Raw genomic sequence first — 25,669 nt, 5'->3', positions numbered from 1 at the left:
GCCTCCCTCCCTTGTTCTTTTTTTATTTTTTAGAGATGGAGTCTTGCTCTGTCACCCAGGCTGGAGTGCAGTGGCACAATCATGGCTCACTTGAACCTCCCGGGTTCAAGCAATTCCACCTCAGCCTCCTGAGTACCTGGCACTACAGGCACACGCCACCACACCTAGCTAATTTTTTTTTTTTTTTGGTAGAGACAGGGTTTCACCATGTTGGCCAGGCTTGTCTAAAACTCTTGACCTCAAATGATCTGCCTGCCTTGGTGTCCCAAAGTGCTGGCATTACAGGCGTGAGCCTCCACGCCCGGCCTCCCTCCCTCATTCTTAAAGCCCTCTTGGCTGTCCGCACCTGACTAGTCTTTTTTTTTTTTTTTTTTTTTTTTTTTTTGAGATGGAGTCTCACTCTGTCATCCAGGCTGGAGTGCAGTGACGTGATCTTGGCTCACTGCAGCCTCCACCTCCGGGTTCAAGCAATTTTTGTGCCTCAGCCTCCCGAGTAGCTGGGATTACAGGCGCCTGCCACCACTCCTGGCCAGCTAATTTTTGTATTTTTGGTAGAGACGGGGTTTTGCCATGTTGGCCAGGCTGGTCTCGAACTCCTGACCTCAAGTGATCCGCCCTCGGCCCCTCAAAGCGCTGGGATTACAGGCATGAGCCACTGCTCCCGGCCTCAACTGATTTCTTTCTTTCTTTTTTTTTTTGAGACAGGAGTTTCGCTCTTGTTTCTCAAGCTGGAGTGCAATGGCGTGATCTTGGCTCACTGCAACCTCCACCTCCCAGGTTCAAGCAATTCTGCCTCAGCCCCCTGAGTAGCTGGCATTACAGGCACGCGCCACCACTCCCAGCTAATTTTTTGTATTTTTAGTAGAAACGGGGTTTCACTGTTAGCCAGGCTGGTCTCAACCTCCTGGCCTCAGGTGATCTGCCTGCCTCTACCTCCTAAAGTGCTGGGATTACAGGCATGAGCTACTGCGCCCGGCCCTCAACTGATTTCTTGACACCTTTGCTTGGATGCCTCAGAGGTGTTTAGAGGTCAGGGAGCAAAGGAGGTTGAGACAGTGGCTATGAAACAGGAGAGCTGGTGTCTTGGAGGCTGAGTGGCTGAGTGCTGAGGAGCTGTGCTCATTCCTTCGGTGTAAGCGTAGACACACTACGACCAGACACTGAGTGCAGTCCACACCTCCTGCTTAACTGTCTTCCCCAGCTTAGGTGGCTGCGACAGCTCCTTCCTCTCCTTGTCTAGGCTGAGGGCCTGGTGTCCTGCTGAGCTCCTCTTAATTTCCCAAGTGAGCTCTGCTACCCACCACGCCCCACCCCAGCTAGGCCCCTGGCCTCACCTGAGCTGTTGCAGCCACACTTAATGGCCTCCCCACCTCCACCCTTTTCTCTCCCACCTGCTGTGCTCACTTATTGGCAGATCACATGGTCTGTTCTCTGATGATAGCCCTCCAGTGACATCTGACTCAGAGCAAAAGCAGTGATTTCTTACCATGGCACAAATGCCTCTTCATCCTGTCCCACAGCTACCCCCGGGACCTCACCTGCTGCTTTCCTCATCATCATTCACACCCGCTACCCTTCTCCACGTTCACTCCTGCCTAGGGCCTCTTGCAGCCGCTCTGCCGGGCCACAGTGTCCATGTGGCTCATGCCATCCCTTCCTTTTATTTTTTTTTTTTTGAGACGAAGTGTTGATCTGTCCCCCAGACTGGAATGCAGTGGCAAGGTTTTGGCTCACTGCAACCTCCGCCTCCTGGGTTCAAGCGATTCTCCTGCTTCAGCCTCCCAAGTAGCTGGGACTACAGGTGCACGCCACCACACCTGGCTAATTTTTTTATTTTTAGCAGAGACGGAGTTTCACTATGTTGGCCAGGCTGGTCTCGAACTCCTGACCTCATGATCCGCCCGCCTCGGCCTCCCAAAGTACTGGGATTACAGGCGTGAACCACTGTGCCCGGCCAAGCGTCTCTTTCTTTTTTTCCCAGACCCACTTATGGGTCTGATGGATGTGCCATTCCAATTTCCTTGACTTTCTGTAAACGTAGCACCATCATCCTTACCCTACTTAATGTTTTCATGGTACCTACCACCCCATGAGCCACATATACTTGCTGATTCTATGTCTTCTACAACTCCATGGACTCTGTCCGTATTGGTTCATAATCGCGTCCCCACGCCTGCATGCCTGGCACTTGGCAGGCTTCAAAAGATGATAGTAGATGGCCCCTGAGACCCTCCTATGGTGAGTCCTCCACAGGGCCCTTGGACACGAACACGCCTCCCTCTGCTTTCACTCCCTAGGGAGCGTGGCAGAAGTGAAAGGACTGCAGGCCTGGCGATGGAGTCCCAGCCCGGCCATCCACTAGCTATATGGCCTTGGGCAACTTCCTTCACTCCTCCAAGCTTCCATTTTCTCACCCATGAAATTGGCATTGGCAATGTTTGTTTCATAGGACTATCTGAGAAATAAATGAGCTGTTATAAGTACAGTTCTGTATCATTTCAGATTATGTTCTGTTCCTAACAGAAATCTTTTTGGTCTTTTTCTTTTAGAGTCTGGGGTCTTGCTGTGTCACCCAGGCTGAAGTGCAGTGGCACAATCACTGCTTACTGCAGCCTCTATTTCCCAGGCTCAAGTGATTCTCCCACCTCAGCCTTCTGAGTAGCTAGGAGTAGAGGTGTGCCCCACTGCACCCAGCTAATTAATTTTTTTTTTTTTTTTAAGAGATGGGGTCTCACCATGTTGCTCAGACTGGTCTCGAACTGGCATCAAGTGATCCTTCCGCCTTGGCTTCCCAAAGTGCTGGGATTGCAAGCATGAGCCACTGCACCTGGCCTCTAACAGAAGTTTGATTGGTGGCTTGACCCAACAGGAGGTTATTTTTCTAAGTGATGGGAAGGTCAGAAGTGGCATGTCAGGGCTGGGAGCCGTGCCAGGCTATCCTGGAGGACTCAGTGCCCACCCCACCATCCTCAGCACGTGTGCTTTGTCCAGTGGCAAGGTGGCCCCCTTACATGTGCAAGCCCCTCAGCCCCACTGGGAGGGGGGAGGGAGGGAAGGGCCCAGAGCAGAGCTCATGGAGCTTCATCCCCAGGAGTGCCCCCTTCTGACCTCCAGTTCTGCAGGTGATGATGAGGGGGTCACACAGACACCCCCAGTGACAAGCAGGCAGGGACTGGCACATTGTTGCTCAAACAAAATTCGGGTTGTGTGTGAAAGGCTCATGGGGTGCGTGTTGGGCAGGTGCCTTGTGGCGCCAACAGCACCAAGGCACTGAGCTGGGTTATTCTGTCAATCTGCGTGGTGAGGTTGACCTGTTGACCTATCTGACCTGCGAGCTCGTCTGGGCTGCACCCAGAGCAGCTGCTCCAGGACATGACGCAAGTCTCTGAGTCTCTGAAGACCAGTCCCTGACCTCTGAAGCACCTTTGTGTTGGCCGTCTGAGCTGCTGGCCAGGACACAGTCTTGCTGGCTCACATTTGCATGGTGGTTAGCATTTTCCAAAGCATTTTGAAACAGGTGTCATCCGTTCCTACTTTGTTAGAGCCTCACGAAGCCCCTCATGGAGAGAGAATTCTTATCTACGCCATTTTCAGAAATGAGGGCACAAAGTCAGAAGCCATTCATTCTTTCTCATTTAATTTCACTTATTTATTTATTATATTTTGAGATGGGGTCCCGCTATGTTGACCCAGCTGGTCTTGAACTCCTGGGCTCAAGCGATTCTCCCTCCTCAGCCTCCTGAAGTGCTGGGATTACAGGTGTGTATCACCACACACCACACACTCTGGCTAGAGTGCAGTGGCGTGATCATGGCTCACTGCAGCCTTGACTTCCTTGGGCTCTAGTGATGCTCCCACCTCACCCTCCCAAATAGCTGGGACTACAGGTGTGCACAACCACGACCAGCTAATGTAATTTTTTTTTTTTTTTTTGAGATGGAGTCTCGCTCTATCGCCCAGGCTGGAGTGCAGTGGCGCAATCTCGGCTCACTGCAACCTCCGCCTCCCGAGTTCAAGTGATTCTCCCACCTCGGCCTCCCGAGTAGCTGGGCTTGCAGGCGCCAGCCACAACACCCAGCTAATTTTTTGTATTTTTAATAGAGATGGAGTCTCACAATGTTGGCCAGGCTGGTCTCAAACTCCTGACCTCAGGTGATCCACCTGCCTCAGCCTCCCAAAGTGCAGGGATTACAGGCGTGAACCACCGCGCCCAGCCTGTAATTTTTTTGTTGAGACAGGAACTTGCTATGTTACCCAGGCTGGTCTGGAACTCCTGGGCTCAAGTGATACCCCTGCCTCAGCCTTCCAAAGTGTTGGGATAACAGGCGTGAGCCATGGTGCTCAGCCCCCTATTTATTACTTGTTCGGGCTTCCTAAAGATATCATAAGCTATTTTAGGCTGGGTGCAAAAGAGCAAGTGTCCTGCCACATGACTTATGCAAATCTAGAGAGCAGGGCCAGCCACTCAGCTCTGATTCCAATTTTGTCCCTTAGGGGCTTTGTCTAAACCCTGGAACCAAAACTCATCCAGCTGCTTTCATTTGCTCAATCCCAAATGAATGAAAATGTTATCTTTTTGTGTTTTGATAGAGCTGAGTGAATAAAAAAAAAGACTGTGAGTGCATCGAATAGGACGTAAGGCCATATTTTTAATGAAATTATTAACATGGGACAAAACTTCATCAGGTTGCACATGGAACAGACAAAAATCCCCTTGGGTCTGAGCCATTACCTTGGAATCAGAACATGGGCATTTCCTTGGTGTTCCCCTTGGCGGCAGCCGCCTGCTCTCAGCCTGAGGCAGGTGCAGGGAGCCTGCTGGTAATCGGGACACCCTGCAGAGCTGGGGTTGCTGTAGCAACCAGATGCTGCCTGGAGGGCGGAATTTTAAAATATCTCAGCTATAATAGTTTTTTTCACATTCTGTCACTTCCCCAGTGCTGCATCATACTGCTGAGGTGGGCCATGCGGGGACACAGGGGCCCTTGGGAGGCAGCTTCTGTGGGTGTTGGAAGTGGGAAGATGGTCTCAGGGTGTTAACTGCTGGGCAGCTGACAGCCTCAGCTTTTGCTTCCAGGTTCCTCCAGCTCTTGGTTCCAAAGCCTCGTGTCATTTTCTCTCTTTTTGGGGTGAGAGAGGGGGTGGAGAGAGAGAATAGGAGTCTAGCTTGAAACTCCTTCCCTACCTCCTCCCACTCTGACTTGAGTTTTCTGGCTCTGCATCCCTAGGCGAGCAGCCTTGGCATTCCTGGAGCTGTCTCTTTGGAGAGGGGAGGGGTGTTCTTTCTTCCTTTCTTGTCTGCTTCTTCCTTTGGTCTTTTTTCTTTTTTCCTTTTTTTTTTTTCTTCTTGAGACGGAGTCTTGCTCTGTCGCCCAGGCTGGAGGGCAGTGGCGTGATCTCGACTCACTGCAAGCTCCGACTCCCGGGTTCACGCCATTCTCCTGCCTCAGCCTCCCGAGTAGCTGGGACTACAGGCACCCGCCACCACGCCCGGCTAATTTTTTTTTGTATTTTTAGTAGACACGGGGTTTCACCATGTTAGCCAGGGTGGTCTCAATCTCCTGACCTCATGATTTGCCCGCCCAACAGGATGAATTCCTCTAGAACAAGGGAGTTTCTCATTTCTTTTCTTTTCTTTCTTTCTTTCTTTTTTTCTTGAGATGGAGTCTCACTCTGTCATCCAGGCTGGAGTGCAATGGTGCAATCTCGGCTCACGGCAACCTCCGGCCTCTCGGTTTCAAGTGATTCTCCTGCCTTAGCCTCCCAAGTAGCTGGGACTACAGGCGCCCACCACCACGCCCGGCTAACTTTTTTTTGTATTTTTAGTAGAGACGGGGTTTCACTGTGTTAGCCAGGATGGTCTGCATCTCCTGACCTCGTGATCCGCCTGCCTCGGCCTCCCAAAGTGCTGGGATTACAGGCTAAAAAAAAAAAAAAAAAAAAAAAAAAAAAAAATTACCAGGCAGGTGGCACGTGCTTGTAATCCCAGCCACTCGGGAGGCTGAGGCAGGAGAATCACTTGAAACCAAGAGGCGGAGGTTGCAGTGAGCCGAGATTGCACCATTGCACTCCAGCCTGGATGACAGAGTGAGACTCCATCTCAAAAAAAAAAGAAAGAAAAGAAAAGAAATGAGAAACTGCCCTTGTTCTAGAGGAATTCATTGTGTCTCGACATTGGACTTGCCTATCAGATATCAAGCATTTTTATAAAGTTACAATAATTAAGACACTGTTCTACTGGCAGAGGGAGAGATACAAACCAATGGCACAAAGTAGAGTACCCAGAAACAGACCTACACATGTATGAAAATGTGGCTTCACAAAATCTTTCTTTCTTACTCACTTCATAGCCTGATATGGGTCAGGTGGCTACTCTTGACCTTTTCACTGCAAGTGGTGACTAAGGGATCCAGGCACCCTCCAGTTGGTGATGCTGTCGTCTTCCACACATGGGTCCAAGGTCTGTGGGAGACAGCGTGAATGGATAACTGCGAAGGGATTTATGGCCGAACCAGGCTGTGGTGGATGCCACATGTGTGCATGTTTATTGGCTAGCCACATGGTTCTAATGTGACTACAAAGAGCATGGGAAATGTGGTCTTTCTCTGTCTAGGAAGAGGAAATGGGATTGGACAGCATCTAGTCTGTCTCTGTTGCCATATTACTATTTACTAGGAATAAAGAAATTCTGACCAGGCTTGGTGGCTCACACCTATAATCCCAGCACTCTGGGAGGCAGAAGCAGGAGGATCTCTTGAGTCCAGGAGTTTGAGACCAGCCCGGGCAACATAGGGAGACCCTCTCTCTACAAACAAACAAAAAAATAGCTGGGCATGGTGGCACATGCTTGTAGTCACAGCTACTTGGAAGGCTGAGGCAGGAGGGTTGCTTGAGCCTAGGATTCAAAGCTGCAGTGAGCTATGATTGTGCCACCGCACTCTGGTCTGGACAACAGAGCAAGACCAATGGAGCAAAAAATTTTGTTTTGCTCAATGTTTGTTGAAATTCATGAATAGATATTAAATGTTTGTTTCTCTGTTGAGTTGATCTTAAGTGTTCTTCTCCTTTAATCTGTTAATATGGTAAACTATATTAATATATTTTGTTTTCATCTTTTTTTTTTTCTTGGAGACAGGGTCTCTCTCTGTCACCCAGGTTGCAGTGCAGTTGCTCAGTCCTGGCTCACGGCAGCCTCGACCTCCCGGGCTTAAGCAATTCTCCCGCCTCAGCCTCCCAAGTAGCTGGGACTACAGGTATGTGCCACCACACCCCAGCTAATTTTATTTTTTTATTTTTTGTAGAGGCGAGGTCTTGCCATGTTGCCTAGGCGGCTCTCAAACTCCTGGGCTTCAAGCGCCCCTCCCACCTTGGCCTCCAGAATGTTGGGATAACAGGCGTGAGTCACTACGCCCAGCCTGTTTTCATCTTTAACTCTTTCTTTCGTCCCTGGGATAAAACCAAATTGGTTATGTTACATGTCGCTGGCCGCTACTGCTGGTAATTTGTTCAGGAGTTCTTTGTCTATGTTCATAAGTGCAATTGGTCTATGTCTTAGTCCATTCAGGCTATTAGAAGACCATAGACTGGGTGTCCTGTGAAAACATAAATTTATTTCTCATACTTTTGGAGACTGGACCGTCCAAGATCAAGGCATCATCAGCAGATTTGGTGTCTGGTGAGGGCCTAATTCCTGCTTCTTGGCTGGCCTGGATCAGAGAGGTGGCCAGCCTTTGAATCTGCTCTGCACTGTGGGTCCTTGCACTCTGGGCCGGTGATGAGAGTGCCAGCTGTCATGATCTCTGAATTGCCTTCAGGGTCCTTCTTCCATTATCTTGGAGAATAGCTCCTAGCTTCTGTTGCAATGGCTGATCCATACTAATCTTACTAAAGGAGCTTGGCAACACAGCAACACCATTAGTGCTCTCTCCAGACGGGGTTCTTGTTCTTTTCTATATGGATGGGCTGATCATTTTTCAGAATTTCAAGTTCTTATTACTTTTTGCTTAACAGTTCTGTCTTTAAGTCATTTATGTCTCTCTTGAATTTTACTGGAAGCAGTCAGAAGGAGCTAGGTAACTCGTTCAATACTTTGTTTAGAGATTTCCTAAGCCAAACATCCAATTGCAAGTTTCATTGCTTGCAATTGTTACCTCCACAAAATGATAGAACATGAACACAATTTAGCCAAGTTCTTTGCTTCTTCCTAACAAGGATGGCCTTTTGTCCAGCTTCCAGTAAATGTTCTTCATTTCCATCTGTGGCCCCATCAGAATGGTCTTACTGCCTGTAATCCCAGCACTTTGGGAGGTCAAGGCGGGTGCATCACTTGAGGTCAGGAGTTCTAGACCAGCCTGGTCAACATGGTGAAACCCCGTCTTTACTAAAAATACAAAAATTAGCCGGGTGTGGTGGCATGCAGCTGTAGTCCCAACTACTCGGGCGGCTGAGGCAGGAGAATCACTTGAACTCAGGAAGTGGAGGTTGCAGCAAGATCACGCCATTACACTTCAGCCTGGGCGACAGAGTGAGACTCTGTTTAAAAAAAAAAAAAAAAAAAAAAAGAATGGCCTTACTGTATATTCCCACCAGCATTCTGTTCAAGATTACTTAGGTATTCTCTAAGAAGATTGAGGTTTCGCTACAGCTCTCCTCTTTTCTTTCTGAGTCCTCATCAGTATCACCCTTAATGTCCACATTTCTAGCATACACCTCAAATCTCTTTCAGCCTCTATCCGTTACCCAGTTTGAAAGTTGATGCCTTGGCCTCTCAAAGTGCTAGGATTGCTGGGTGCGGTGGCTCACGCCTGTAATCCCAGCACTTTGGGAGGCTGAGGCTGGCAGATCACGAGGTCAGGAGATCAAGACCATCCTGGTTAACATGGTGAAACCCTGTCTCTACTACAAATACAAAAATTAGCCGGGCATGATGGCGTGCGCCTGTAGTCCCAGCTACTCAGGAGGCTGAGGCAGGATAATTGCTTGAACCCAGGAGGCAGAGGTTGCAGTGAGCTGAGATCGCACCACTGCACTCCAGCCTGGGCGACAGAGTGAGACTCCATCTCAAAACAAAACAAACAAACAAAAAACAAAGTGTTAGGATTACAAGCATGAGCCACCATACCCAATCATATTTCCTTCTTTGTGTTTTCATTGTACTTGCTTTTCTTTCTCCAACTTTTATTTATTTATTTTGAGACAGGATCTCACTCTGTTGCCTAGGCTGGAAGTGGTGTGATCATGGATCACTGTAGCCTCAAACTGCTGGGCTCAAGAGGTCCTTCACCTCAGCCTCCCAAGTAGCTGGGGCTACAGGCATGTACCATCATGCCTGGCTGATATTTTAATTTTTTATAGAGACAACGTCTTGCTATGTTACCCAGGCTGATCTCAAACTACTAGCCTCAAGTGACCCTCCTGCCTTAGCCTCCCAAAGTGCTGGGATGACAAACCACTGTGCTCAGCCAATTTATTAAGTTGGATGTTTACCTTATTAAATGTTCAATTTTCTCCTTTTGTAACACAAACATTTAAGGCTATAACTGTTCTGCTTCTGCTTTGGCTATGTCCCATCCATTTTGACAGGTGGTGTTTTTATGTTCATTTAGTTCTAAATATTTTCTAATTTTTGGATGATTCATTTGGAAGTATGTCTTTAAACTTCCAAATATGTGGGGGGTGGTTGGTCATCGTTTTGTGATTTTATTCTAATCTAATTGTTGTGAGGTCAAAGGATTGGTCTGTACATGGTCAGGCTTTGTAAATGTTGCATGTAAAATTGTAAACAATGTGTAGTATCTAATTTTGGAGGTACAGAGCTCTAAATTCAGCCGTTTAGATCAAGCTTGTTAATGATATGGTTCAACTTGTATACATCTGTACCAATGTTTTATCTGTTTGAACTATCAATTACTGAGAGATGTGTTTATATTTCTCACTATCATTAGGTTATTTGCCAATGTCTCATAAATATTATCCATTTTTATTTATATATTTTAGGGCTATGTTATTGAATACATACACATTCAGAACTATAGTCTTTCTGGAACTTGGTCCTTTTACAGCAGCAAATATTTATATAGCACTTTGTGCTGAGCACTTTCTTTTTTTTTTTTTTTTTGAGATTTTTCTCTTCTTTCTACTGTTTATTGATGTTAAATTTCATTTTTTTTGCTTTGATTGAAACATTTCCATTTCATAATCTCTCCATCTCTCTTTATATGTATAAATGAAGCACCAGAATTTAATTTTGAAGTATTCTAGTCTGTTTTTCTTACTTTCATAGTGACATTTCAAGAATTCTTATAATTCATTAGCTAAATCTACAAAATTCCATATCTTGTTTCTAAATATTTTGAATGGATAAAATAGAATATTTGTAAAGCAGAAAGAAATTAGATCGGCATAAGTCAACATGCATACATATTGAAATAAAGAGTGAAATTAATGATCATGTTACTAAATACAATGTATAATATGTTTTTGCTGCAGAAGTGCTGAGCACTTTCTATATATTAATTCATTTACTCCTCATAACAACTCTATGAAGTGGGTACTATTATTTTCCCCATTTTCTGGTGGGAAAATCAAGGAAAGAGAGATTAAGTAATTTGCCTAAGGTCACTCAGCTTCTAAATGGTGGAGTCAGCTGGGCGCGGTGGCTCACGTCTGTAATCCCAGCACTTTGGGAGGCCAAGGCGGGCAGATCACCTGAGGTCAGGAGTTCCAGACCAGCCTGGCCAACATGGCGAAACTCTGTCTCTACTAAAAATACAAAAAAAAAAATTAGCTGGGTGTGGTGGCAGGCGCCTATAATCCCAGCTACTTGGGAGGCTGAGACAGGAGAATTGCTTGAACCTGGGAGGCAGAGGTTGCAGTGAGCCAAGATCGTGCCACTGCACTCGAGCCTGGGTGACAAAGTGAGGCTCCGTCTCCAAAAAATAAAAAAAAATAAAAGTAAAATGAAACTAAATGGTGGAGTCAGGGTTTGAATCCAGGTAGTCTGGCTATAGAGTGTGTGCCCTTCACTACTGTGGTGTACTGTCTTTCATCATTATATAGTGAACTTCGTTATCCCTAAGAATATTCTTTGTCGTATGGTTTATTTTTTCTGGTATTAATATTGCCGAACCCACTTTTTAAAGTTGATATTTGCCTAGTTTAATTATATACATGCATTAAATTATATTTGTGTATTTTTTTCTTCAGCCCTTTTTTACTTTGTCTTTATATTTTAGGGATATTTCTCTTTTTCTTTTATTTATTTATTTTTGAGACACGGTCTTGCTCTGTCACCCAGGCTGGGGTGCAATGGTGTGATCATAGCTCACTGCAACCTCCAACTCCTGGGCTCAAGGGATCCTCCCACTTCAGCCTTCTGACTAGCTGGGACTACAGGCATGTATCACTACACCTGGCTAATTAAAAACGATTTTTTGAAGGCCGGGCATGGTGGCTCATGCCTGTAATCCCAGCATTCTGGGAGGCCGAGGTGGGAGGATCACCTGAGGTCAGGAGTTCGAGATCAGCCTGACCAACATAGAGAAACCCTGTCACTACTAAAAATACAAAATTAGCTGGGTATGGTGGCGCATGCCTGTAATCCCAGCTACTCGGGAGGCTGAGGCGGAAGAATCGCTTGATCCTGGGAGGAGGAGGTTGTGGTGAGCTGAGATCTCACCATTGCACTCCAGCCTGGGCAACAAGAGCGAAACTTCATTAAAAAAACAAACACAAAAACAAACCCCCGCCCCCCGCCAAAAAAAAAAACCGATTCTTTTTTTTTTTTTTTTTTAGAAATGGCATCTCACTTTGTTGCCCAGTCTGGGCTCGAGGGTTCCTTCTGCTTCAGCCTCCCAAAGTGCTGGGATTACAGGCGTGAACCACCATGCCAGGCCATGGGATATTTCTTGTAAAAGCCTATAACTGGACATTTAAAAAAAATCCAATCTGATCATCTGTTGTTTAATATGACATCTATTGTGATTACTGATTATTTAGCTTTATTTCTACCATCCACTGCATTCTGACTTCTGTTATTTCTGATGAGAAGTCTGCCATTAATCTAATTGTTGTTTGTTGTAAGTAATTTGTTTTTTACTGTTTGATTTCTCTTAAGATCTTTTTCTTGTCTAGAGTTCTACGATTTTACTTGAAAACATCTCGGAGCATGTTTATTTTTATTCATCCTGTTTAGGATTCATTGCAATTCCTAAATCTGTGGGTTGGAGAAGTTCTTTCACCAATTTTGGAAAATTCTCAGTTCACATTTCTGTATTGTCTTTCCCTTATTCTTTTATATTCTCTCTCTGGAGCTTCTGTTAGACATATTTTGGATATTCCAATCTATCTCTCATGTCTCTTGTCTCCTAGATATTTTCAGTCTCTAGCTCTCTGTACTACATTCTAGAGAATGTCTTCATATATATTGTTAAATGTACTCACTTCAGTTGTGTCTAATTTGCTGTTGAGCTCATCCATTAAATTTTTTCAGTGACTATACAGCAGTCTCTCCTATTTGCAGTTTCAGTTTTCATGGTTTCAGTTCCGTGGTAAAGCACTGTCTGAAAATATTAAGATATTTTGAGATAGAGAGGCACCACATTCACATACACTTTTATTATATTGTTATAATTGTTCTATTATTAGTTACTATTCTTAATCTCTTACTGTACCTAATTTATAAATTAAACTTTATCATAGGTATGTATAGGAAAATAAACATAGTATATGTATATCTTCAGTTTCAGGCATCCACTGGAGGTCTTGGAATGAATCCCTCACGGATAAAGGGAGGACTACTATATACTTGAAATCTGAAGGTTTCTTTTCTTTTCTTTTTTTTGAGACACAGTCTTGCTCTGTCACCCAAGCTGGAGTACAGTGGCATGATCATAGCTCATTGTAACTTCAAACTCCTGGCCTCAAATGACCCTCCCACTTTAGCCTCCTGGGTGGCTAGGACTACAGGCACATGCCACTATGTCCGGCTACTTAAAAAAAAAAAATTATTTTTATGGCCAGTCATGGTGGCTCACGCCTGTAATCCCAGCACTTTGGGAGGCTGAGGCGTGCAGATCACCTGAGGTCGGGAGTTTGGGACCAGCCTGACCAAGATAGAGAAACACTGTCTCTACTAAAAATACAAAAATAAGCCTGGTGTGGTGGCGGGCGCCTGTAATCCCAGCTGCTTGGGAGGCTGAGGCATGAGAATCGCTTGAACCCGGGAGGCGGAGGTTGCAGTGAGCCGAGATCGTGCCACTGCACTACAGCCTGGGGGATAGAGCAAGATTCTGTCTTGAAAAAAAAAAATTATTCTTAGAGATGAGGTCTTGCTATCTTGCCCAGGCTGATCTCAAATGTACCCGGCCAGGTTTTTTGTTTGTTTGTTTATTTTTGAGCACCTCAGGTAGGACTGAAGTGTTTGTTTGTTTGCTTTCCCCCCAGACGGAGTATTGGTGAAACACTGTATTGATCAGGCTGGTCTTGAACTCTGACCTCAGGTGATCCACCCGCCTCTGCCTCCCAAAGTGCTGGGATTACAGGCATGAGCCACTACGCCTGGCTAGTTTTTTTTTTTTTTTTAATATTTCTTTTCTTTTTTGTATTGAGTGAGTTTTCATAGTGTAACATTTTAATTCCTTTAATGATTTCTAAACTACTTTTTGAGTTATTTTCTTAGTGTCGCTCTAGAGCTTATACATATTAGCTTATCAAAATTAACTTCAGATTTATACCAACTTAATTCCAGTGAGATAAAGAGACTTCGTTTCTAGATAGCTCTATTCCTTCTTTGCCTTTTTGGTGCCATTATTATTATACATTATACATATATAACATTTTTTTTGAGACAGGGTCTTGCTTTGTCACTCAGGCTGGAGTGCAATGGCACGATCGGGGCTCACTGTAGCCTCAATCTCCTGGGCTCAAGTGATCCTCCTACCTCAGCCTCCTAAGTGGCTGGAACTACAGGCATGTGCCACCAAACCGGGCTAATTTTTTTTTTTTTTTTTTTTTTTTTGAGATGGGGTCTCACTCTGTTGCTCAGGCTGGAGTGCAGTGGTGGATCTTGGCTCACTGCAAGATCCACTTCCGGGGTTCAAGCAGTTCTCCTGCCTCAGCCTCCCAAGTCAAGTAGCTGGAACTATAGGCATGCACCACCACGCCCGGCTAATTTTTATTTATTTATTTACTTGTTTTTGACGCCTGGCTAATTTTTAAAATATTTTTTGTAGAGATGGGGTTTCACCATGTTACCTAGGCTGGTCTCAAACTTCTGAGCTCAAGCAATCCATATGCCTTGGCCTCCCAAAGTTCTGGGATTACAGATGTGAGCTACCATGCTTGGCCTATATGTAAGATATTAAAAAATATTTATCTATATCTGTATTTTACCATTTCTGGCTGTCTTCATTTATTTCTGTGGATTTGAGTTACCATCTTATGTCATTTCCTTGCCTTAATACAGCTTTGCCCTCAACTACCTTCTTTGTGCTATTATTGTCAAACCTATTACATTTCTATATGTTAAGGCCCAACAATACAATTACAGTTTTATGCAATTGCTTTTTGAATAAATTAAGAGAAGAAAGGAGAAGAAATATGCAAGACACTTTTTTTTTGAAACTTTTTTTTGAGGGGATGGAGTCTTGCTCTATCACACAGGCTAAAGTGCAGTGGCACCATCTTGGCTCACTGCAACCTCTGCCTCCCGTGTTCAAACGATTCTCCCATCTCAGCCTCCTGAGTAGCTAGGACTACAGGCCCATGCCATCAAGCCCCGCTAATTTTTGTATTTTTAGTAGAGACGGGGTTTTGCCATGTTGACCAGGCTGGTCTCGAACTTCTGACTTCAGGTGATCCAACTGCCTCGGTCTCCCGAAGTGCTGGGATTACAGGCGTAAGCCACCGTGCCTGGCCTAAATTTAAAGTTAGAGAGCCGCATGTGGCCAGTCCCCACCATATTAGACAATGTGGCTAAGTGAGACTGACTATATATCTGAAGGCACTCACAGCCTCATTTATTTCACTTTCCAGTCTGGTTTCCTCTTCATTTATGGTTCCAAGAGTTTCCCTTACTCTTTGAGATTAACTATGCATTTAAAGAATGTTGTATTTCATTGAGTGTTGTTTTTTTTGGTAAACTGGGGAGTTTTTATATGATTTAGTTCACAGTATTGCCAGAACCAGAACATAGTCTCTGTACCTCCATTTTTCATTCCCTCTAATCCATTGTCTGCATTACAGAGCAACTTTTCTAACACGCAGCTCCGTGCTTGGTATACTTCTGCTTTCAAGAGTCCCTTCCTGCCTTAGAATGCAGCCCAGGTTCGGCTTAGAGTCCGAGGCCCACTGTAACTTAGCCCTACCTGTTTTCCTCAGCTGTGCCTTTCATTGCATGCTCTCTTGTACTTCATATTCAAGCAGAGCCAATATTTGTAACTGTATAGGGCCTGCTACTGTATGCCTTAGGCCCTTTGTCCATCTTGCTCCTGGAATGCTCTTCTGATCCAGCTCTACCTCCTATCTGCTACCCAACACCTGCTCAGCCTTCAAAACAGCTCTCTCGTCTTGTCCTCTGTGAAGGCTTTGCTGCCCCACTCCTATTTTGTATCTCTTCTGGACTCTGAATTTGGTCATAATATTCATAATACTTCATTGTGCTTAATTGGTTATATGTTTCACTCCTTCTCAAAAGGAGGAGTTGTCCCGGCTAGAGTGCAATGGTGTGATCTCAGCTTACCACAACCTCTGCCTCCCGGGTTCAAGAGATTCTCCTGTCTCAGCCTCCCAAGTAGCTGGGATTACAGGTGCATGCTACCAGGCCTGGCTAATTTTTGTATTTTTAGTAGAGACAGGGTTTCATCATATTGTTCAGGCTGGTCTCAAACTCCTGACCTCAGGTGATCCACCTGCCTCAGCCTCCCAAAGTGCTGGGATTACAGGCGTGAGCCACTGCGCCCAGCCGGTTTATTTTTTACTTTTAGTTTAGTTTTGTTTTGTTTTGAGACAGGGTAGGGTGTGCGCTGGGGAGTGGGAGGGTGCTCTTCCCTGGCTCTCAGGAGTCCAGCTCTTGCTTCATCAGCTGCTTCCTTTTTCTTTTCTTTTCTTTCTTTTTTTTTTTTTTGAGACACAGTTTCACTCTGTTGCCCAGGCTGGAGTGAAATGGCGCGATCTCGGCTCACTGCAAGCTCCGCCTCCCGGGTTCAAGTGATTCTCCTGCCTTAGCCTTCCCGAGTAGCTGGGATTACAGGTGCATGCCACCACCCCTGGCTAATTTTTGTATTATTAGTAGAGGCGGAGTTTCACTGTGTTGGCCAGGCTGGTCTCAAACTCCTGACCTCACGTGATCTGCCCACCTCTGCCTCCCAAATTGCTGGGATTGCAGGCGTGAGCCACCGCGCCCCACCAGCTGCTTCCTTCTTCCACCACTTTACTTATTTGTGCAAGAGGCCTGGGCCAGCTTCCGCGTGAGCTGCTGGCTGGTGTTCCCCTGGAGGGATGGGGAGGCTGCTATAATCACCCCCATTAGCAACTGGCAGCTCCCCAATAAGACCACTCTTTGACCTGGACTGGCTTAGCCCTGGTAGCTGCCAGGCCTGCTGTGTTGCTCACCCTGAGTGGTGACTGTACCCGCTAGACTGTTCACTTTCCACCCTGCCCCACATGGGTGGCCCCAACTGGCACCCTGGATGTCTCACACTGTGAGCCTGAGAAGACCGGCTCCAAGAACCAGTGCTCCTAACCATGGCAGCTTTGCTCCTGGGCACTTACCAAAGTGCAACGCTGTTGGGGAGCAGGACTCAGAATCCAGGCAGAAAACAGCCATTGGTGGCCCCTGCTATGAGTCGATGTTCCCTGGGAGGCTAAGGCATGGGCTAATGGAATGATGATAACACAGAGACCTTTAACTGAGCATGGACTGTGAGCCAGGGACTGGCTCTGTCATCGAAGAGAGGTTGCACACGTGATCTGTCTTCATACTCAAAACAATCCCTTAAGGTAGGAGTGAGGTCCTTTAACAATTTCTTTTTTGAGATGGAGTTTTATTCTTGTTGCCCAGGCAGGAGTGCAATGGCACAATCTTGGCTCACTGCAACCTCTGCCTCCCGGGTTCAAGCGATTCTTCTGCCTCAGCCTCCCGAGTAGCTGGGATTACAGGCATGCGCCACCATGCCCGGCTAGTTTTGTATTTTCAATAGAGATGGGGTTTCTCCATGTTGGTCAGGCTGGTCTCAAACTCCCGACCTCAGGTGATCCGCCCGCCTCGGCCTCCCAAAGTGCTGGGATTACAGGCGTGAGCCACCATGCCCGGCTGGGGTGGGGTCCTTTTCACAGATCGACATTCTGAGGTGAAATATTCAGGCTAAGACCACAAAGGTGTTAAGTGGCACAGCTGGGATGGCGGCCACAGAGCTCCTGCCCTCACCACCGTGCCAGCTTTCCAAAGGTGGTGTGTGTGGAGGAGGTGGAGATGGTGCAGGTTCTAAATTGTATATTTACCAGGGATTGGCTGTGCAGACTGACCTCCAGGGAACTGGAAAAGACAGGTTTGGCTGAAACTGACCCTTATTCAAGAGGCGGATTTAGGGGCGAGGCCTGACTAACCCCTGCGGCTCCACTGCATGCAGCTCCCTCACACTGCATGGTATTATCATGCTGCAAGCTGTTACCTAGGGGAGATGAGCCCGCAGCAGCAGCTTCAAAGGTCATGAAATCAGGGAGCCCACAGGCCCCAGAAGGGTGTGGAGGCGAACAGGGCAGGCAGGCTTTCTGTCTTGTTTTCATGGGGCTGGGAATGGGATGTCTCCATTATTGGTGAACCTCAGATTGTTTTCGAGCCCCGACTGCTCTAGTCATTTCTTTCTCCCTTAAACCCCTAAAGGCAGCACTCTACCTTCTGCCTTCCAGAGTTGCTGCATCGACATCCAGTCCTAGCTCACCTGGGGTGAGCTGGTGTGCTCTCTCCTGAGCCTGTCTACGCAGGGCCACTGACTGCATTCCTTCCTTGGTGTCTCTGTCTACTGTGATGGGCTGTAACCCTCACCATCATCCCTTTGGAGCCTTTGTTTTCATCCAGGTGCCCACACCTCTAAATGCCCCTTTATTTTCCTCTCTGCTAGACACATCTTCCTGTTATGTCCCATTCTGCTTTAAAAACCTTTGAGAAGCCCGCTGGGCGGATGCCACTTGCCCAATCCTGTTCCCTAGTCTCTCCTCCCAGGCAGGTGTTTTCAGGGAACTTCTCCATCCGCTGGAATCGGGTCGTCCCTGAGATGGCTCGTGACCCCAGGGCTGGGTACATGGATATTTAGGACTATAGGTCTGGGGCTGCTGCCCTGGGCCTTTTTGCCAACATGGCCTGACTCCTCCACTGGTTTTTAGTGCCTTAGGGAGAGGCGGATGGCCCCATGGGAAGGGCGCTGGACGGAGGGTGGAGGCGAGGCTGCCCACTGCCTGCCTCAGAGCTGAGAAGGCCAGGTGCAAAGCCTGCCCTGTAGCTTGAGCCCATCGTTTGGGGGCACCGAAGCCATCTAGGTACTAACGCCCTGCGGTGCAGCCGGTGGGACTCCCAGCGACTTCCTTAGGAGTCCGCGCTCCATGGGAGTGCCCCCGCACCGGATCGCCTCGCCCTGGCGGCTGCCCGCGCCTCTTCCCGCTTCCTCCAGGCCACGGGGCTCCCGACCCGACTGTGACGCACGGCACCGCCGCCCCTTCTCTTCCCGTTGATCCAGCGTGCCGCGCTTTCTCCTCCTCTGGTCTCGCTGCCTCCTCTCCCCCTCGAATCCAGTCCTGGTTTCCCCGCCGCCAGCCTCCCTCCCTCCCGGCGGGACTCGCTCCCCGCCCCGCCCCGCCCCCGCCTCGCCTGCCTTCACCGCGGTCCGCTCGGTTCCCCGCCTGCCCCCGCTCCCTGCAGCCCGGCCCGGCTCGCCCAGTCCAGTGGCTCCAGTCCGGATCTCGCCGCCGCCCGGCCCAGGTGCGAGTCCCCACTGCTGGGGAGGCGGCGGGCCCCGGCTCCCCTCGGCCGCCTAGCCCGCCTCGCCCGCCCAGGGTTGGCGGGGAGGGAACAGCTGGGCGGCCCCAGAGCCCCTCGGAGGACAATGCGCCCGGCGCTCGGCCACCCTCGCTCGGTCTCCACCGCGTCCGGTTCCTTCCCGCCGCCCCCGGCCGCCGCCCGGCTGCAGCCCCTCTTCCTCCGCGGGGGCTCCTTCCGCGGCCGGAGAGGCTCGGGCGACAGCAGCACCAGCACCAGCACCAGCCGCGGGGGAGGCGGCGGCAGACGTGGCGGGGGCGGCGGCTCCCCGAGCAGCAGCACGGGCGCCGAGCGCGAGGACGACGACGAGAGCCTCAGCGTCAGCAAGCCGCTGGTGCCCAACGCCGCGCTCCTGGGGCCGCCGGCTCAGGTGGGCGCCCCGGCCGGCCCTGCGCCTGTCGCCTTCTCCTCCTCAGCCGCCACCTCCTCCTCCACCTCCACGCCCACCTCCTCCTGCAGCATGACAGCCGCGGACTTCGGCGGGGGCGCAGCGGCCGGGGCCGTCGGGGGCCCCGGGAGCCGCTCGGCGGGGGGCGCGGGCGGCACCGGGACCGGCAGCGGCGCCTCCTGCTGCCCGTGTTGCTGCTGCTGCGGCTGCCCAGACCGCCCCAGCCGCAGGGGTCGGCGCCGCGGCTGCGCCCCCAGTCCCAGGTGCCGCTGGGGCTACCAGGCGCTGTCCGTGGTGCTGCTGCTGGCGCAGGGCGGCCTGCTGGACCTGTACCTCATCGCCGTAACCGACCTGTACTGGTGCTCCTGGATCGCCACTGACCTGGTGGTGGTGGTGGGCTGGGCCATCTTCTTCGCCAAGAACAGCCGGGGCCGTCGGGGCGGCGCGGCCAGCGGCGCGCACAACCACCACCTGCACCACCACCACGCCGCGCCGCCCCTGCACCTGCCCGCTCCCTCGGCCGCTACCGCTGGGGCCAAGGCACGCGGAGCCCGCGGGGGCGCCGGCGGCGCGGGGGGCGGCCTGGGGGCGGCCGCGGCAGCGGGCGAGTTCGCCTTCGCCTACCTGGCCTGGCTTATCTACTCCATCGCCTTCACTCCCAAGGTGGTGCTGATCCTGGGCACGTCCATCCTAGACCTCATCGAGCTGCGCGCGCCCTTCGGCACCACGGGCTTCCGTCTCACCATGGCGCTGTCGGTGCCCCTGCTCTACAGCTTGGTGCGGGCCATCAGCGAGGCGGGCGCGCCCCCGGGATCGGCAGGACCCCTGCTGCTGCAGCCCCAGCGGCACCGCGCGGCCGGATGCTTCCTGGGCACGTGCCTGGACCTGCTCGACAGCTTCACGCTGGTGGAGCTGATGCTGGAGGGCCGCGTGCCGCTGCCCGCGCACCTGCGCTACCTGCTCATCGCCGTCTACTTCCTCACCCTCGCCTCGCCGGTGCTCTGGCTCTACGAGCTCAACGCCGCGGCCGCAGCGGCTGCATCCTGGGGCCAGGCCTCCGGGCCTGGCAGCTGCAGCCGCCTTCTGCGCCTGCTGGGCGGCTGCCTGGTGGACGTGCCCTTGCTGGCGCTGCGCTGCCTCCTGGTGGTCAGCTACCAGCAGCCCCTCTCCATCTTCATGCTCAAGAACCTCTTCTTCCTCGGCTGCCGGGGCCTGGAGGCCCTGGAGGGCTGCTGGGACCGGGGCAGTCGGGCCTCCCCGAGTCGGGCCAGAGGGGGCTACGGTGCTCCGCCCTCCGCCCCTCCACCACCTCCGCCACCACCTCAGGGAGGCTCCCAGCTGGGCCACTGCATCTCGGAGAACGAAGGAGGGGCTCATGGCTATGTCAACACCCTGGCTGTGGCCTCCCAGAATTGAGGGTGAAGGGCACGGGTCCTTGGTTTTGGCTTGAGAGTCCCCAACCCCCTTGTCTTCTACCTTCTGTCACCCAGATTTGATCAGGGTCTATTTGGAAGAGGTAACCCTTTTCAGGGCTAAGGGCCAGGGTGTCCTTCTGCACCCCTGGGGTGAGGACCGCTTGGAGGGAGACCAGCAGTTAACGGTGAGAGAGGTAGGTGCACTTACCCTCTCCTCTCTTCTATCCTACCCCAGTGCTGACTTCCAAGGGGCTGGTACCTCCGCTTCTTGCTTTGCCCACGTCCACTCTAATTCCCATCCTAATTCCCATTAGGAGGAGAGGGGTGCTGGGCCTTGGACCTTCTCCCTTGCTTAGAAGTGCCAGCCTCTTTTAGGCTGTGGTTAGTGGCCATTGTCCCATGCCTTGAAATTGACCCAGAACCCCCTTTCCACTGATGTGTCTATCGGATTTCTTCCAGGTGATAGATACAAAGTGTATGTCTCTGTGTGTGTAGTGTTGTTTTCTCGTGTCCACCCTGTGGCCCTTTGCAATGGGTAGGAGATCTGGGGAGGCCCTGCCCCCTACACCATACTTATCACTACCCTCCTCTTTTCTGCCTGGATTTGTGACCATGAATTCCCAGGAAGAGCTGGGCCCCTGGGAGCTGCCCAGGTACTCCCCCTGAAGGGAGAATCTCACCCAGGATCTTCCTCAATACTGCTCCTCTCTTCTCAGCTCAGGGAGAGGAGGGGATCCATTCTCTAAGGACCAAACTGCACCCTTTCTTGGGTGAGTGAGCATTTCTACCTCCGTGCTTTCAACTTTTGTTGCATCATGCACTGATGCTGCTTGCAAAAAATGAAGACAAAATACTCAGAAGTTGCATTTGCCATGGCCACTGGCTCCAGCTGGGTTTTGGTGCCAGTGTTATTACAGGGTCTGCGGAGTATCAGCCATTGGCTTGGCCTCTCTCTGTTCCTCCCTCTGCACCTAGAACTCTTATCATTCCTGTGGTTTGGTGCCAACTGGGTCGGATCTGGGCTTAGAGTAATAGCTTCGGTGGGGTTCCTGGATGGGTGTGAAGTTGGGCCTCCCATGGGCCCAAGGGAGTAGGAAGCCCCATTCCCCACCTGTCTTTCCTCTAGGAAGTGTAGATCAGAAAGTGAGGTGGTGACCTCCCACCTCTGGTCTGGTTAAGAGTCTCGTTAGGGCCAAGGCAGGCTGCAGAACTTTCCCTCTTCCTCTCATTGAGGGTGATGACAAGAGACATCTGGGGACTGTGCACTTACAGTCTTGGTGTGGAATGTCACTCTTGCAGTCTTTGAGGCAGGATAAGTATTTTTACGTATTTTAAGGGGGCAGGAGGACAGCAGCTAACAAGGCCAGGAAATACTCACTTCCCTCCACCCTCAACGGGATGTGGTGGGGGTGAAACTTGAAGAATTTTTGTTTCCCCTTCTCCATTCTTACGTTTGGGAAGTTTTATGTAGTGTAATAAACTCTAGACGAGTTACCAGAAGATGTGGATTCTAGTTCTGATTCTGTCACTCATTGGCTTTGAGTGACATATCATTTTTATTTCCTGGGCCTGTTTTCTCACATTAAAAAAGTAGAAGTTAGATGAGTGATCTCTAAGGTTGAAGGTAATTTCAACTCTCACATTCTTTAGAGTTTGTGGCTCTTGAAAGCCCTGGTCCTGATGCTCCCTGTAAAGGTGGCTGGGAGAGAAGCCAGCCAGGCTGCACTTGCAGAACATTCCCTGCTCTGCACTGGGTGTGTGAAGCCCCAGCAGAGAAGGCCGGAGGGAGGGCTTGGGTGCCTGGGCTGGGTGTGGGGCAGGGCCTGGCACTCTGGAGGGCCAGAAGTGCCAAGTCACTGGCCGTTAACTCAGCACCCAGGCCAAGCCCCTGCCTCCCGCTTGAAGCCCCCTCTTCCAACTGCTTGGGGGCTTGGGGCAGAAGACACCCTTGTAGACAGACATAAGAGGGGCAGAAGGCTTGACCAGAGTTCTCTTGAGCCTCCTCATGCTCTCAGAGCAGGGAACAGCGGGGGAAAATGTTTACACTCCATGCACAATCTGTGCTTCCAGTCCCTCACCCTATGTGGCCCAATAGCTGGCTGGATTTCACACTTAATTGGTATTTTTTTCTGCCTTGTTCCCCTGCCCCCACTGACTCCTCTCCTCTCCCTTTGATTGTACTCAAGGTTCTGGGGCCTGGGCCCTGGGTGGGTACCAACAGCTGCTCCCTGTTCCCATGTCCTCTGTCCAGCTTTGCTCTGTTTCTCTGCTACCTAATCTCAGTGACTGTGAAAGGACATTGTGTCTGAGCCATGGCCAGCCTCTGGCTGGCCCCTGACCGGCCCCCCTTCTATTGTTTGGATGGCCATCTCCTGCTGGGCCTCCCTGACTGTAAAATCTCTGTACTGTTAGGTTTTTGGTAGGAGGCTGTGATAAGTTCCAATGAGCTGCCACTTCCCTGGATATGTCAAGAAGCTGATGGCAACTTGGCCAATTCTGGCAGACACCAGGCCCCCAGTTCAGCCCCAGTCACCCTCTTTTACACATGTGGGCCAACCACCGTGTGCTCAGAGGGTCAGTCCCTTCCTCTGCTGTGTTTTTCTTGAGTCCTTGCACCCACTTCCCCTGCGCCAGTCACGATGACTCCTAAAGCTTCCTTTGCCCTTGCTTTCTAGGGCATCCCTAGTGAAGGGGCAAACCTGAGATTTCCCCATGGACCTGACAGCCAAGGCAGGGCACTGTCTCCTGAGGCAAGTGCTAGCATGTGCATGGTTCACAGGAAAGGATCCTGGGCTCAGAATCTCGAGAACTGCCTGCTCCTAACATTTCAGCAAGTCAGGGGCTTCCTCTCTGTTAGTCCCCAAATCCTTACTTATTTTAAAACGAGTAGACCCTCTCTAAAGACTGTTCCATTTTAACATGCCCTGATTCTGCATCCGTGGGTTTTGTGAAAGAGAGCTAGCTGGCGGTTAGAGCCTGGAAGAAGGAGGGAAGTGGCACCTCACTAGCATTTATCACTTTTTTCCTTCTCTTTTTAAAAATAAAACCAGACTCTGTTCTGAAAATAAAAAACTTGAGACTTGTGACAAGCTTCCTGTGTGGTTTGTTTTAAGATCTTTTCTGTCCTGGTTTCCTTACAAAATTCTTAAATGTCACTGTGACATTCGCCATTATTTTGTAAGTTTGTGTTAACATTATGAGTACACCTTGGCCCTTTCCTTCTAGGCAGTTGGCATGTTTTTCAGGGAGGCAGTGAAGCTGTGGCCTGGAGCTGGTGAGTGTCTTGACAGGCTTTGTTGGCACAGCCACTCAGCTCTAATGGACTCAGCCTGAGAACGATTTTTTCTCATCACCCTGGGCTCTCTCTCGCACTTTTCTTTCTTTCCTTCTTTCTTTCTTTTTCTTTCTTTTTGAGACAGGATCTCACTCTGTCACCCGGGCTGGAGTGCAGTGGCGCCGTCATAGTTCACTGCAGCCTCAAACTCCTGGGCTCAAACAATCCTCCTGCCTCAGCCTCCCAAGTAGCTGGGACTACAGAAGTGTGCCACCACGCCTGGCTTCCCATTTCTTTCTAAGAGTAGCTTTCCAAAGGGGGAACATCTTGAGAAACTAATTTTTAAATACCGTGCCCTCCTCTATCACTCTTGCCCCAGCCAGAAGCACAAATTCTTACTTATGAATAAGAAGAACAAGGCCATGGGTTTTTGTTTGGTTTTATTTTAACATGAAGCGTAGTATTAAGTCTAAGGAAGAACATTGGGTCTGCACCAAAATAAACACATAGTGATATTCTTAGCACAGAGGCAGCCAGTATTACACAGCCCCTCTGTGTGTTGTGACCCTAGCTTGCTGCTTCTGGCTGTGCCAAATGCTACGCAGGGGTTTGACTCAGGAGAGCCCGGGAGGCAAGGTCTGAGAGTGGAAGCTCCTGGGAGCCTGAGCTCTCTCTGCCTCTCGTTAACTGTGGCTTTGGCCATCAACTGGAACTATGTCGTTATTTATAAAACAGGAGCAATTACAGGGCTGTGGTGAGAATCACATGACGTGACACATGTGAAATGGTCCTTTCCCCTAAGACACGTATAATTGTAACAAGGAACAAAATTTACATAGAAAATAATTACAGAACAGCGTAGGACCATGTCTTCATTTCTCCCTGGAATGGATGTAAAATAAGGTGATTTGACCAAGCATGTTATGAATATTTAGAAATGTCTTCCAGGGAAGCAAGGTGGCGCTCACCGATTTTGGTTTGCCAGGCATATCAGAAGGCGCTTTGTGACAGGTGCAGTAGGAACACGGAGTGATCTCTTCACGTGTAGGCAATGCCCAGCCCACACCTAGGCCTTGCCTGAGTCTGGCCATGCAGTTCTTGCCCTAAGGAAGAATAGGAAAATATAGTGCGTGGTTGACTGTCAGGCCCTCTGCCCCTTCCCTTGTTGCAGCCACCTTCAGGGCTGCTTTCTCTCCATTTTCCTGAGGCCCAGAAAGAGGAGGTAGCTGGCACAATGCCACATTGCAGTCAGGAAGAAAAGCCAGTGTGCACCAAGGCCCTTCTTCCTCCCACATCTGCACTGCTCCAGGCAACCTTTAGTAGTCGGCTGTTGCTTGGGTCCAGCTTCCTTTCCATGAAAGCTCAGCCATTCTAGCAAAAAAGCAGGGGCTGTTTTCATCTTCTGAGAGAATCCCATGACACTGGGGAGCAGAGGCGGCCAGTGGGACACCCATGCAAGGAAGCAGGCAAATGCAGGGACCAGCCACCCGCATCCATCCTTTCTACTCCCTCTCCTCCTCCTACCCAGTCACTGTGTACCTTCTTCCTGTCTCATCAGAGAG

General features: G+C 49.8%; 1 protein-coding gene across 1 annotated transcript; it reads left to right on the top strand.

Moving 5' to 3' along the window:
- The first annotated feature begins 17,153 nt into the window (after positions 1-17,153).
- On the top strand, positions 17,154-24,430 carry TMEM121B (transmembrane protein 121B). The gene has a single exon (XM_024239969.3). It carries the CDS (start codon positions 19,098-19,100, stop codon positions 20,832-20,834), a length of 1,737 nt encoding a protein of 578 aa, XP_024095737.1. The 5' UTR covers positions 17,154-19,097; the 3' UTR covers positions 20,835-24,430.
- Positions 24,431-25,669: the final 1,239 nt, after the last annotated feature.

This window comes from Pongo abelii, chromosome 23 (assembly GCF_028885655.2).
Source record: "Pongo abelii isolate AG06213 chromosome 23, NHGRI_mPonAbe1-v2.0_pri, whole genome shotgun sequence".
Taxonomy (NCBI): domain Eukaryota; kingdom Metazoa; phylum Chordata; class Mammalia; order Primates; family Hominidae; genus Pongo; species Pongo abelii.
This window is presented reverse-complemented; position numbering and strand designations above follow the sequence as displayed.

Coding starts and splice junctions, on each gene's coding strand:
- TMEM121B (XM_024239969.3), top strand. CDS start 19,098: ATGCGCCCGGCGCTCGGCCACCCTCGCTCGGTCTCCACCGCGTCCGGT.